The sequence below is a fragment of the Notolepis coatsorum genome, assembly GCF_963971535.1.
Source record: "Notolepis coatsorum genome assembly, chromosome: 16".
Lineage (NCBI taxonomy): Eukaryota > Metazoa > Chordata > Actinopteri > Aulopiformes > Paralepididae > Notolepis > Notolepis coatsorum.
The window spans coordinates 7,678,627-7,692,339 of NC_140180.1; the positions used below are offsets into that span (position 1 = coordinate 7,678,627).

The 13,713-nt window shown below is 43.0% G+C and overlaps 1 protein-coding gene across 2 annotated transcripts in view; it reads right to left on the reverse strand.

The window, feature by feature from the left end:
* Positions 1-903: 903 nt before the first annotated feature.
* Positions 904-13,713, reverse strand: part of fmr1 (fragile X messenger ribonucleoprotein 1) — a 72,218-nt gene continuing 59,408 nt past the window's right edge. Inside the window, exons 13-15 of one of the 2 annotated variants that reach the window (XM_084331873.1) lie at positions 4,018-4,221; positions 2,772-2,848; positions 904-1,894 (exon numbers count right to left, since the gene is read on the reverse strand). In XM_084331873.1, the coding sequence (XP_084187999.1) occupies positions 1,667-1,894; positions 2,772-2,848; positions 4,018-4,221 (509 nt within the window). In that variant the 3' untranslated portion in view covers positions 904-1,666. Of the gene's footprint in view, positions 1,895-2,771; positions 2,852-4,017; positions 4,222-13,713 lie in introns of both variants that reach the window. The other variant, XM_084331872.1, reaches the window with a different exon arrangement.

Genomic DNA, 13,713 nt, shown 5'->3' on the forward strand with positions numbered 1-13,713 from the left:
ACCATTATGAAGATTATAACAATACTGTTCTGAACCCTACTGGTCCAGGGTCCGGAGAGAGGACCAGGCTGAATACTGAACCCTACTGGTCCAGGGTCCGGAGAGAGGATCTGGCTGAATATTGAACCCTACTGGTCCAGGGTCCAGAGGGGGGACCAGGCTGAATATTGAACCCTACTGGTCCAGGGTCCGGAGAGGGGATCTGGCTGAATACTGAACCCTACTGGTCCAGGGTCCGGAGAGAGGATCTGGCTGAATACTGAACCCTACTGGTCCAGGGTCCGGAGAGAGGACCAGGCTGAATACTGAACCCTACTGGTCCAGGGTCCGGAGGGGGGACCAGGCTGAATATTGAACCCTACTGGTCCAGGGTCCGGAGAGGGGATCTGGCTGAATACTGAACCCTACTGGTCCAGGGTCCGGAGAGAGGACCAGGCTGAATATTAGAGTTGGACAATATCGGTATATATATATAAAAAAAAAAAAAAAGCCAATATCGAACATCCCTAACCATAACCTAAATATATTTCCTGTATTATCTATCTCTAAACCTCTGGACGGCACTCTGGGTTGAGAATGTTTGCCCTTTTAATCAACGGAGTTGGGATTCAACCCTCTGGAGAACCAAACCAATCCTGACCAGACTGTCCAATTACACCCCTCCGCCTTATCTCCTTCTCCCATCCTCTTCCCCTTATCTCCTTCTCCCCTCCTCTTCCCCTTATCTCGTTCTCCCCTCCTCTTCCCCTTATCTCCTTCTCCCCTCCTCTTCCCCTTATCTCCTTCTCCCCTCCTCTTCCCCTTATCTCCTTCTCCCCTCCTCTTCCCCTTATCTCCTTCTCCCCTCCTCTTCCCCTTATCTCCTTCTCCCCTCCTCTTCCCCTTATCTCATTCTCCCCTCCTTCTCTCCAGGGCTGCATTATTTTTTTCTTCTTCTTTTTAAATTAGCCCGCTCCCTTCACGCCTTCTAAGTGCTGATGATTGATTATGATGAAATGATTATGATATGGACCCAAGTGAAACCTGGACCCGAACCTGGACCAGAGGGAACGTTGTTCTGTAGCCCGGATCAGAGGCGGTAATGATAGATGGGATGATGCGAGGGACAACCCGTCCTCCACACAGGGTTCATTTGGACCTGAACGAGCCCTCGGTCGACCTCCATGTTTACACCGGGGTACTTTTGGGAGAGCATATCAAAGGGTAAGGGTAACTAAGTTAACTCCTCATATCTAAGAGTTACCTAAACGAACCTCTCGTATCAAAGGGTTGAGGTCGGGGACACCTAACTAACTCCTTATATCTAAGAGTTACCTAAACGAACCTCTCGTATCAAAGGGTTGAGGTCGGGAACACGTTGGTCTGATTCGATCGCAGCCCTGGTAGCAGGTAGTCGTTAATCTCGTAAATCCCAGACCGAGCCAGTAGATCACAGAGCAGTAGAACACAGAGCAGTAGATAGCGAGTCTCTCTGGCTGAACCAGTCTCTAAAGCACAGTCTCCTGCACTGTGGTTGTGTGTACTGTACGTATGTGTGAAGGTTGGAGAAAAACCGAGAGGAAAAAGAGAGAATTAGACCCTTGAGTGCGTATGTACGTGCACCTGCCTGTGTGTGTGACAGTGTGTGTGTGTGTGTGTGTGTGTGTGTGTGTGTGTGTCCGGTGGTCTAGGACACTCCATTGACGAGTGGGGGGGGCAGGGGGGGCTGCGGGGGGAGGGGTCCCTCCGGTTTCTCTTTCTTCACCACTCGGTCTCTGAGCGTTGGTCGTTGGTGGTTACGGGAGGGGCCGTCGCCCCCGGCAACCACGCCCCCCTGGGCGGAGGAGGGGGCCCCTCCCCCCCTGCCCCCTGCGGAGTGCTGCACGCTAGGCTCGCTATTCCCGTCCACACGGATCTGAGAGAAAGAGAGAGTTAGGTTAATCTTTCTTCATAACTCCTTATAACCATTTAGTTAGTTTAGTCTTTATACCCCTTTAGTTGGTTTAGTCTTTATAACCATTTAGTTGGTTTGGTCTTTATAACCCTTTAGTTGGTTTAGTCTTTATAACTCTTTAGTTGGTTTAGTCTTTATAACTCTTTAGTTGGTTTAGTCTTTATAACTCTTTAGATGGTTTAGTCTTTATAACTCTTTAGTTGGTTTAGTCCTTATAACCATTTAGTTAGTTTAGTCTTTAAAACTCTTTAGTTGGTTTAGTCTTTATAACTCTTTAGTTGGTTTAGTCTGTATAACTCTTTAGTTGGTTTAGTCTTTAAAACTCTTTAGTTGGTTTGGTCTTTATAACTCTTTAGTTGGTTTAGTCTTTATAACTCTTTAGTTGGTTTAGTCTTTATAACTCTTTAGTTGGTTTAGTCTTTATAACTCTTTAGTTGGTTTAGTCTTTATAACCATTTAGTTAGTTTAGTCTGTATAACTCTTTACTTTAGTCTTTATAACTCTTTAGTTGGTTTAGTTTGTATGTCTCCAGTTAGTTGAGTCTTTATAACTCCTGTGTTCACCTGTAGTGAAGCCTATAGTTGTAGTTAGTTTAGTCTTTATAACACCTGTGTTCACCTGTAGTGAATCATATAGTTGTAGTTAGTTTAGTCTTTATAACTCCTGTGTTCACCTGTAGTGAATCCTATAGTTGTAGTTAGTTTAGTCTTTATAACTCCTGTGTTCACCTGTAGTGAAGCCTATAGTTGTAGTTAGTTTAGTCTTTATAACTCCTGTGTTCACCTGTAGTGAATCCTATAGTTGTAGTTAGTTGAGTCTTTATAACTCCTGTGTTCACCTGTAGTGAATCCTCCTGGGGTCTGATCTTGGTCTCTTTGATGGTTCGAGGTCGCGGGTCACTCCACTGACCTTCCTCTGCTGAGATACCACAGACAGACAGGTTAGATAGACAGACAGATTAGATAGACAGATTAAATAGACAGACAGGTTAGATAGACAATAACAATAACTTCATGAAAAAAGTACCCTGGAAAACCTTGGTGTCGCTACACAACTCTAAAACCCACCTGCATTCCAATATATATATGAATATCATCCTCCTTGACCCGAGTGCAGCCTTCAATGCCGTGAGCCGCAACATCTTGCTCACCAGACTTGGAAGACCTCGGTCTTGAAGGCACTGCACTCAGTCGGCTCTGGTTCTACCTCTCCAACAACAGATCACACTTAATTTCCCTAAACAATCACTCCTCCGACACGCCCATAGTCACACGAGGTGTCCCCCAGGGTTCTGTACTTGGTCCTTTCCATCATCCTCCCTCTCCATCAGATTCTGAGTCGGTAAGTGAGTTAGTGACGTTGCTGGTCCTAGAGGTGCTTTGCATCGACAAATTATCTTTCAAACGGATCTCTACTGAAACCTCACTGTTTTAGTAAAAGTACAGGATCGGATCAGTACTCTGTATCACTTAGGACTCAGTATCTGTATGGTCCATCCCTATCTCTAAGTTCTGAATCTCTGCCTTTAAATACACAGGCAGGTTAGACAGACAGACAGACAGACAGACAGACAGACAGACAGACAGACAGACAGACAGACAGACAGACAGACAGACAGACAGACAGATAGACAGACAGCTTAGACAAGCAGGCAGACAGGTTAGACAGGCAGACAGGTTAGACAGGCAGACAGGTTAGACAGGCAGACAGGTTGTTAGACAGGCAGACAGGTTAGACAGGCAGACAGGTTAGACAGGCAGACAGGTTAGACAGGCAGACAGGTTGTTAGACAGGCAGACAGGTTGTTAGACAGGCAGACAGGTTGTTAGACAGGCAGACAGGTTAGACAGGCAGACAGGTTGTTAGACAGGCAGACAGGTTAGACAGGCAGACAGGTTGTTAGACAGGCAGACAGGTTAGACAGGCAGACAGGTTAGACAGGCAGACAGGTTAGACAGACAGAGGGTTTGTGGAGGTGCAGACGCCTCCCAGTACAACAAGGTCCGACAGTGGGTGTTCGGTGCCTTGCTCAAGGGCACACAAGCTGTATGAATGGGCTGAAAGGTTGCCGCGGTACTACACACCTTTAAAGGCTCCGCCTCTTCCTCTCCCTCCTCGCCCCCTCGGACCCACTCCCAGCCCTCCCCTCTTCCTCGTGTCCGTCCTTCTGGGGAAGGTCCCGCCTCCTGTCATCAACGCATCATCGGTGGGGGCCAGCGACCAATCGCTGAGCTCGTCTTTGTGGTCTGACTCGGTCTCCGAGGCGTTGGAGGCCTCCGAGTTGGTCCCTGAGAAGTCAAAGACGACGCGTCAATCTTTACTTAACCCTTTCACTGCCGCACTACCAAACAGTTAACCCTTTCACTGCGACAATAAATAGAAGGTTAAACCCCATCACTGCCACACAACAGCAGGTTAACCCTTTCACTGCCACACTACAGAAGGTTAACCCTTTACTAGGGGTGTAACGATGCATCGATCCTAATGTGACGATTCAACTGCATCGATTTGAAAATGTTAAAATCGATTAGAATTGAAATAAAAATATATATATACGATTTTTTTTGTATTGTTTTTATTGACCTATTCATGCTGAGTGAATCAGTTCCCCCAGCTACATTTGTGTATTCAACATTTTTGGGGAATTAATTAACTGATAGAAAATGTATCGAATCGTGGTCAAATGAAGAGATTTCATGATGCATTGAATCGTTGCCTGAAGAATCGTAATCGAATCGAAGTGAGGTCGAATCGTTATACCCCTAATGTCCATACCTCGGCAGGATTACTGCAGATTCAGATTTCAGATTCAGAGTTTTATTTGCCACATGGAAGTAATATAAATCATAGAGTTTTCATACAAAAACATAAATCCAGTTCTACCATGGGCAAGGGAACAGGAAGGATCTTTATAATTACCTGCCCCCTATTCCTTGAACTAAACCAGTAATACTTGATGGTCGGCGTACAACCTAATTTACACAAAATAATTCATACCATATACAAACAAACAAACAATTCACAGATTAAACTAGAAAAGAAAAAAAGGAAAGAAAGAAAAGAAAAGATTCATATTTGATAATGAGTCAATATTTTATTTGTATAATTCTTTTTGAAAGATCGCTATGGAGAATTCCACAATTCCACACCAATAACTGAAGGACACATCTGTTTCAGTGCAGAAACATGTTGCGATCGATAAGAGACTGAAAGACAATTGCTGCGACTGCCACAAATCCAACAATATCCTCTATTTCCTATTGATATTGTGGAATTCAGCTGAAGGCGTGTGGCGCAAAGGAAGCCTTTTCCAAACAAAACTAGTTTAATCAAAGAAAATAACTTCACGTTCACTGTTAGCAAGGCTTCTGAGCTGTTCCTCTCATCAGAACCGCTGTGGGGCGGAGCTAACGGCAACACAGGAGGCGATGGAATTCATGGAAAAAACGTGGTCTTATATAATGAGTACTAGTGAAGGTATTTAATTAAATTAATTCATTTAATTGACACAAATTCCTCAGTCTGGAATGGGCCTTGCCTAGTGGCAGGCCTTATCATGATCCATTGTTTAAAAAGCGCCTCTTGAGTGAATCTCACCCAGTAAAGATTTAATGAAGAACACCCTTATACATTATGATAAGGAGTGAGCAACGCACTGCTCTGTTGTTCTATAACTGTACTTTGTAAAGAAACTCAGTGTTAAGAGTGATGCACTGCTCTGTTATATTTTTATTTAACTATTTTATCACTTTTTACTGATGCACTGCTCTGTTGTATGTTAAATACCCTGTTGTATGTCAGTTCTATTTCATTATGTTTAGCCTATTTTTAAACTGAATCAAACCGCACTTTTATTTTTACTCTGTCTATTCTATTTTTATTATTTGTATTACTGAATGAAACTGTAAACAGAGAGGCCTATTGGGATGCTAGATCCTAATGTGAAACACTGATTTACCTTACCTTGCTCAATCTATCTTTTTTATGCTCGCTTATGCCTGTATTTCTCACTGTTGTGAAGCACTTTGAACTGCGACTTCTGTATGAAAAGTGCTATACAAATAAAGTTATTATTATTATTATTATTATTATTATTATTATTATTATTATTATTATTATTATTATTATTATTATTATTATTATTATTATTATTATTATTATTATTATTATTATTATTATTATTATTATAAGGAGTGAAGGCCTTATTGTGCAGGACTCATAGTGCCTTAAAGCAGTTTCGGACAAATCCCATTCATTGGAAATCTGCTGAGAACACGTTATCTATGTGTATTCTCACAGGGAGCGCAGAAACATCTCCTATCACAGATAGCTGATATCCTATAAAGCACCATTGTTTAAAGACATGAGGACATTATTAAATGTAGCGTAATACCAGAACTAACTAGAAGCTCAAGGACTCTGTACTCTTATACTGGAGTACTTTGTAATCTGTGCTCTGTAATATACTCAACCGCTACGTCACCGCGCTTTTAGGGAGTGAACTACCATTACCTCATCACTTTATCGATCAATCACCAGTCAGTACGTAGCAAAAGTGAAACTACTTCATGGGAGGAGTTTACAGGTATATAACCTGCTGTTTGCGTCTTTAGTCGGCGGCGATAGATTGGACAGGTTTCGGCTGTCCTAACTGGGGTGGGCACTTCATTCCACCATTGTGGGGCAAGGACTGAGATTAGGCGGCTTCTCCTTGATGACCCTCCCGGAGCTCGGATAGGAGTGGGTCTGAGGCGGCCAGAAGATGCAGAGCGGAGGGGTCTTGAGGGTGTGTAGTTAGAGACCATTGACCGGAGGTAGGCGGGAGCGGTTCCCTTTGCCGCACGGTATGCCAGGTCAAGGGCCTTGAAACGGATTTGTGCGGCAATGGGGAGCCAGTGCAGGTCCCTAAGAAGTGGGGTGACATGGGCCGACTTCGGTAGGTTTGAGATCAGGCGGGCCGCTGCGTTCTGAATGAGTTGAAGAGGCTTGGTGGCAGTGGCCGGGATTATGGATATGAAATGTATAGAACTGCTGCTCCTTCCACATTGAAACCTCTAGACACGGTCCGTCATTCTGCTCTGAGATAAACTGGTTATAAACACAACACTCATGAATGATCATTACATTTATATAGCGCTTTTCTAGACACTCAAAGCGCTCCCCACAGTGTAGGGTGAAGTGCCTCATTCACCACCACTGGTAGCACCCAACCTTGGGCTACACAGGCTCAATGGCTGCCATACACTGGCACCGGGGGGGGGGGGGGGTCGATTAGGTCGCCTTGATGTCAGAGACCTGATTGGGAATTTGGCCAGGAACGTCGGGGATCCCCTTACTCTTTACGATAGGCGTCCTGGGTTCTTTAACGACCGAATTCAGTCAGGACCTCAGTTTAGCGTTTCATCAGAAGGACGGCACTCGCAGCTGTACGGTGTCGGTGTCCCTATCACCGTAACAGGGGCATTGTGAGTGCCCCCTGCTGGACAACAACACCACTTTCCGACAACGGCCTTGACCGGGGCTCGAACCGGTGATCTTCCGATCATGAGTCCGGAGCTCTACTCATGTAGCCACACTGCCGGACACCACCATCACCGCATCCTGTGTGATAAAGTGGGTTGGCCTTTGGCAGAGAGGCTAATATTAATGTACAGGTGATTATAAACTGTGTCTAAAATATATAAATTAGTACTACTGAGTAATGGTGCACTGCTAATCAGATGTATGTACAGAGTGAGGGCTTGTGTCCATAGCGGAACGTTTTTTTCCAAGGCGGACCGCTTTGAAAAGCAAAGAAAAAAAGCTCAGAGCGTTTTCCTGAGTCTCGCGACTGCCGTGGCTCCACCGCTTGCTCGATGTTGATTGGTCGGTCGGAAAAAGTTACCTTGATGAGAGCCGCTCCTCTCCAAAAGTTGAACTAGTTTCAACTTTAGGCGCTGGGAGCGCTGCGCCCAAAAACGCTGCCGCCGAGAGCGCTAAAACGCGAGGCGCGGCGCTGGGAAAAGGAGCGCGCCTGTCGCGTCTGTAGCATAGAAATGAATGACAGAAAGGAGCTGACAACTCATAAAACGTCCCCGGTCGACACGGGCCCCGAGTATAAATATGTAGACTGATACAGGTATAAAGACACTATGGTAGTACAGTAAGTCACACTGTATCCAGCAGCATAACTAGTGAGAGTAGATAAGGGTATATGTACAGATATAGATCAGGGTTTCCGTTGTCCGGTAATTACAGTTTTTTTACCGGGGAAATCTGTTGAAGTCCGACATATTTAAATATCTCCGGTCATAATGTCCTGTGAAAATAATTCCCTCGCGGCCTGTGGTTTGCTGATGAGATTGGCGGGGCGGGAGCTTGATGGTGGATTAGCGTGAAGCATGCAACTGCAGAGCCGCAGAGCTCACAGTTGTGCCCGCACAGTGCAATACTCTAATTCAGCCATTGCCAATTCAGCCATTGGGTGGGTGGCGCTGCTGAGCGGTCCTCAGACCGGACCTGATAGCGCCGCTGGCTCTGCGGCTCTGCAGTTGCATACTATTGGGATTCGTTTATCGCTTCGTTGGGAGGCGGAGATTGTCATTGGTTTCAGCGATCACGCAACGTTGAACCCCACGATAATGTTGCCGACTCTCTCTGCCAAATTTCGCAGTTCTTCGCTTGATATAATTAATACAAATGTCCAATATAATAATTATATAATTATAATGGTAGTGTCTGGTTAGGTGCGAGGGATAGTGGAGGTACTTCTCAAGGTGGGGTCCGGGAGGGGGGGGTTCGAGCTGAGCATATGTGTGTAGGTTTTTTTAGATAACAGGTATTAGGGGTATATCTTATATAAGACAACTAACTAAAATGTGAACTCATTGGATGTGCCCTGACAATTAATGCTTGTATATCTTATCGTGTGTTGTCATGTTTGTTTATATGTTTGTTTAAAAAAGAATAAAAAAATAAAATACAAAAAAACAAATGTCCAATATAACGGAATTCGTTAGCTCATAAAATGTGATTATAACACACTGCTGTTTAATGTCGGGCCGACTGCCCACAGACACCTATTTGATTTCAAGTCAGCAGCAGCACGGAGTCTCGAGGGATTTTTTGGAATATATGAATGACTGTATACGCAAAAGTAGCCTAGTTTTAAGTTAAAATATTATAAATCTACATGCCTTGAGGATGTAATTCTTTATATAGCCTGCCTATCAATTGTTTTTAAGCTCAATAAACTGACCGGAATTTCTCACATTTGTCCGGGAGATTGAAATCTTCCAGGACACGGAGACCGGCCCCAATATTTTCTAACGGAAACCCTGATATAGATAAAGATATGTAAAAAGGATTATGCAGGTATGTACAGAGAGATGTGGATATATATATATATTAGAGCTGGGCCGTTAACGGCGTTAACGTGCTGCGTTAACGCTATACTAGTATCGCGCGATAATATAATTAACGCATTAATCTAAAAAATAAATAAAAAATGTTTTTTTTTTAACACATTTTTTTTTTTACCTTTATTCACCCAGGGTAGGTTCGCTGAGCAGAGATGCTCTTTTTCAGGAACGCCCTGCTTCACATTCACACAGTTCCATTCACACCTGGGAGCTGCCCAGTACAACCACAGTTGACACCATTGGCCACTGAGCAACTCCACTGGAGCAGTTGATTCAAGCCATGTCACATAGTTCAAGTTTGAAATGATTCTTTCTGTTTTGCTCCTGAGAGTGTGCTAGATACTGTACTGTACTGGTAATATTATTTATTTGTGTTAACTTCTGAATAAAACAACTTATTAAACACAAGTACATCTTATTGAACATTATTTTGATATTTCATTACCAATTATCATAGCAAAACAGCTTTTTCAAACAGTCTGTAATGCATTTTGGAAACGGGAGATGGGCTCATGGTGTAATGGGCCACCTGGCCTGAGAAACATAAGGAGGAAAGAAAAAGTAAGGACTTACTTCTGGTCATTATTTGGGTAGAACACACATATTTTGAATGCCTTCGGCAGGTTTTTTTTTTGTTTTTTTTTTAGCCATTTTAATCTAGATTAATCTAGATTAAATCCAGGATTGCAGATAGATTAATCTAGATTAAAAAAATGTATCTATGCCCACCTCTAATATATATATATATATATATATATATATATATATATATATATATATATATATATATATATATATATATATATATAATGCAGGTGTATAAGTAGGTATATAGAGGGATTATATGCAGGTATATTCATACAGATATGGATACATATAAATATATATATATTAAGGCTATATACAAAGTTAACGAGGTATTAACGCGTTATCGCCCGATTCTATTAATTAACTCACGATTAACTTAAGAATTTATTTTTTATTTTTTTTAAGCTTTTTTTTTTTATTTAATTTTTTTTTTTTTTTACTAGACTTCACTCAGGTGTATTATTGATGCTCTCATTGATACTATGTTTGTTTCTGATGTGTGTGTGTGTGTGTGTGTGTGTGTGTGTGTGTGTGTGTGTGTGTGTGTGTGTGTGTGTGTGTGTCTGTGTGTGATATATAGAGAGAGGGGGGTGAGAGCGATGAGGAAGGGGAAAGAGAGAAAGAGAGCTGGGAGAGTGTGTGTGTGAGAGAGAGAGAGGGGGGAGGTGATTACTCAGCCATTGTGTGGGTGAATGTAACAAGTTCCTAACGTTTTCTTTCCCCTATTATTTCATGCACACTTTATTCATTGTTTAAATTTTTTATTTTTTTTTGTGCATCACTCTGTTTTGAATTTGATGCAAATTTGCAATGCATGAGGGTCATCCTCTTGTGTTAAATGGCTGCTTAAAGCATGTTGATAAGAGTATTAAAACTTGGAACTTGAAAAAGATCCATTTAAGGTAGATAAATAATGTTTTTTTTAAATGCGATTAATCGCGAGTTAACACTTTGGCTGCCTAAGGTTAAATTAATGATATACCATAGATTGCCAGCGCTATTTGTCTATGGAGAAAGTCCCCTTCTTTGCAGGGCTATAACTTTTTAAATTCTATTGCTACATTGCCATTATTAGGGCCCATTCAAAGTCCTATATGTATTGTTCATTGTGTAGCAACGTTAAACTTTTTCATTCACATATTCATAGTAAAGTATGGTCTAATGTATAAGTATGTTTTCATCTCTTTCTGCAGCTTTCTCCAGAACGTGATATATAGCCCCAAATGCATTATATTGATGATGAAATACAGTTTGATGGCAATCGGGGCGATATAAAAAATTCCAACTAGACGTACTTCTAGAAGTTACTACACGTCATCTGATGTTGACCGGATGGGCGAGGGGGCGTTTATAATTCCGTGGGCAGCGTTATACCAATCATCTAATGTGGGTCAAATGTTCATCATAGCAGTTAGTGTCGAACACGGTAATATTACACGCTAAAACTCACCCCAGTCTCCGCGGGCCGTTGGGCGATCAGCGTGGGGTAGACAGTTTTCCATTATGGGATGTTGAAATAGTCGGTCCATTTCCAGGTTGTATAATAATATATACGTCCAAATCATGTTGTTTTTTTCGAGTTATTTGCAGCGATCGATGTTCACTGTGTGAAGACGGAGTCTCTCTAACATTAGCGAGTGCCCGGACCCCATATGGAGTGAGTCCCTACCGGGTTAAAGGTTGACATCCGGTTTCGATCTGCCGATCGGCCACCAGATGGCGGTCTTGAACCGCTAGAGGATTGAGAGGAGATCACACTTGTGTCTCAGGCCAGCGGAGGGACATTATGGATCCGATCGCAGATTTTTGAAATATTGATATAAAGACGATGTACAGCGTCCCCCGGCAACTTTAGCATCGCCAGCAAAGACGTCTAAAGACGCCCCCCGGCACCCAAAGTGTTAACTATGGACAATCATGCGATTAATCGCGATTAAATATTTTATATATATATATATCACAATGTTGCTAGATTGGAACTATGAGCCCTATTTGACACTTGTGCTCAAGCTTCCTAAAGTGGAGAGTCAGCCTTTTGTTTCAGTGCCCCAGCTGCTTGTATGCTTTCTACAACGCAGTTGGGCGATTTGCGAATCTGATTGGCCAGGTAATTTCTGGTCATGTGACATGTACGCCCAATCCTGGGACCGCAAGTGTCTACACTGGTTAAGCTTAGGCGCTCTTTCGAAGTTGGTTAAGGTTAGAGTTTGTCTTAGAGCATGGCGATAGAACGCCAGGTGCTTTGCAGGCTGTTCGACGCGGAAATGGGCAAAGACACAGCTCGTCACGCTATTGGGCGCACATGTCACATGACCAGAAACGTCAGTGGCCAATCAGAATCGCAAATCGCCCAACTGCGTTGTAGAAAGCATACACGCGCCCCGGCTTCCTGGAATGATCTTCAACTCTCCATAAAAAAATCCATATCCCACTAACTTATAGACAGTTTCAAAACACGATTACAAGTCTTTTTTCTTATCTATTCATGGTCTAATTTATCTACGCCGATTTTCTTTTCCTCGTCTTCATTCTGTGTTTTACCGTCTCAATGAAGAGGTAGAGAATCTGTCACAGTGGTGTCAGGAGAACTGCCTCTCCCTGAACGTCAGCAAAACAAAAGAGATGATTGTGGACTTCAGGAGGTCGGGGGTCAGGGACTACAGCCCCCTCAGCATCGACGGGGCACCGGTTGAGAGAGTGAACAGTTTCAAGTACCTCGGAGCCCTCATATCCGAGGACTTGACATGGACCACACACATTGACAGTGTTGTGAAGAAGGCGCGACAACGCCTCTACTTCCTCAGGCGCCTAAGGAAGTTCCAAGTCAGTCAGAAGATCCTTAGGAACTTCTACTCATGTACAATCGAGAGCATCCTGACTGGCAACATCACCTCCTGGTTTGGGAATAGCACTGCACAAGACCGTAGCAGACTACAAAGAGTGACACGTTCAGCCGAACGCACAATTGGAGGGGGGCTTCCCACCCTCCAGAACATTTACAACAAGCGGTGCAGGGGGAAGGCTAAGAGAATCATCAAGGACTCCAGCCACCCGAACAACTGCCTCTTTGAACTGCTGCGGTCAGGCAAGCGATACCGGAGTCTTAAGGCGAGCACAGAAAGACTCAGAAGAAGCTTCTATCCCCAGGCCATCAGGCTGCTCAACGAACAATAAACACTATGCAACAACCATCAAATGCACACAGCACACATCCACACGCACACACTCACTTTAAACACACTGCAGCACCCACTTTACACACTTTAGATCACACAAACACTTTATATTTATTGATAAAGGATTTGCACTACAACTCGCACACCTTACTGTAAATTGTACCTAAATTGTACCTCATCCCATTTCTGCTCTGCACTATATAGTATTGTTAGTGATGCACGATATATCGGCCGCCGATATAATATCGGCCGATATGGCCGTTTTTTTACACATCGGTATCGGTCCGATATCAAGATAGGGCCGATATAAAAAAAAAAAAAAAAAAAAATTATCCTTTTTTTCTTCTTTTTACATGTTTTGGCCTTAAATAGTTTCAAAATATCAGTCATTTCTGAAAATAAGTTACAAAAGTAAAAAAAATTATGCGTTTTGGAAAATAGCTCTATTTGATTATCATAAAAAAGTGTTTTCTATACAGAGATATCGACATCGGTAAATATCGGTATCGGCCAGAACAGCAATATTAATATCGGTTATCGGTATCGGCCACAATTTTCACATCGGTGCATCACTAAGTATTGTATATTAGTACATTGCATAGTATATTGTATATTG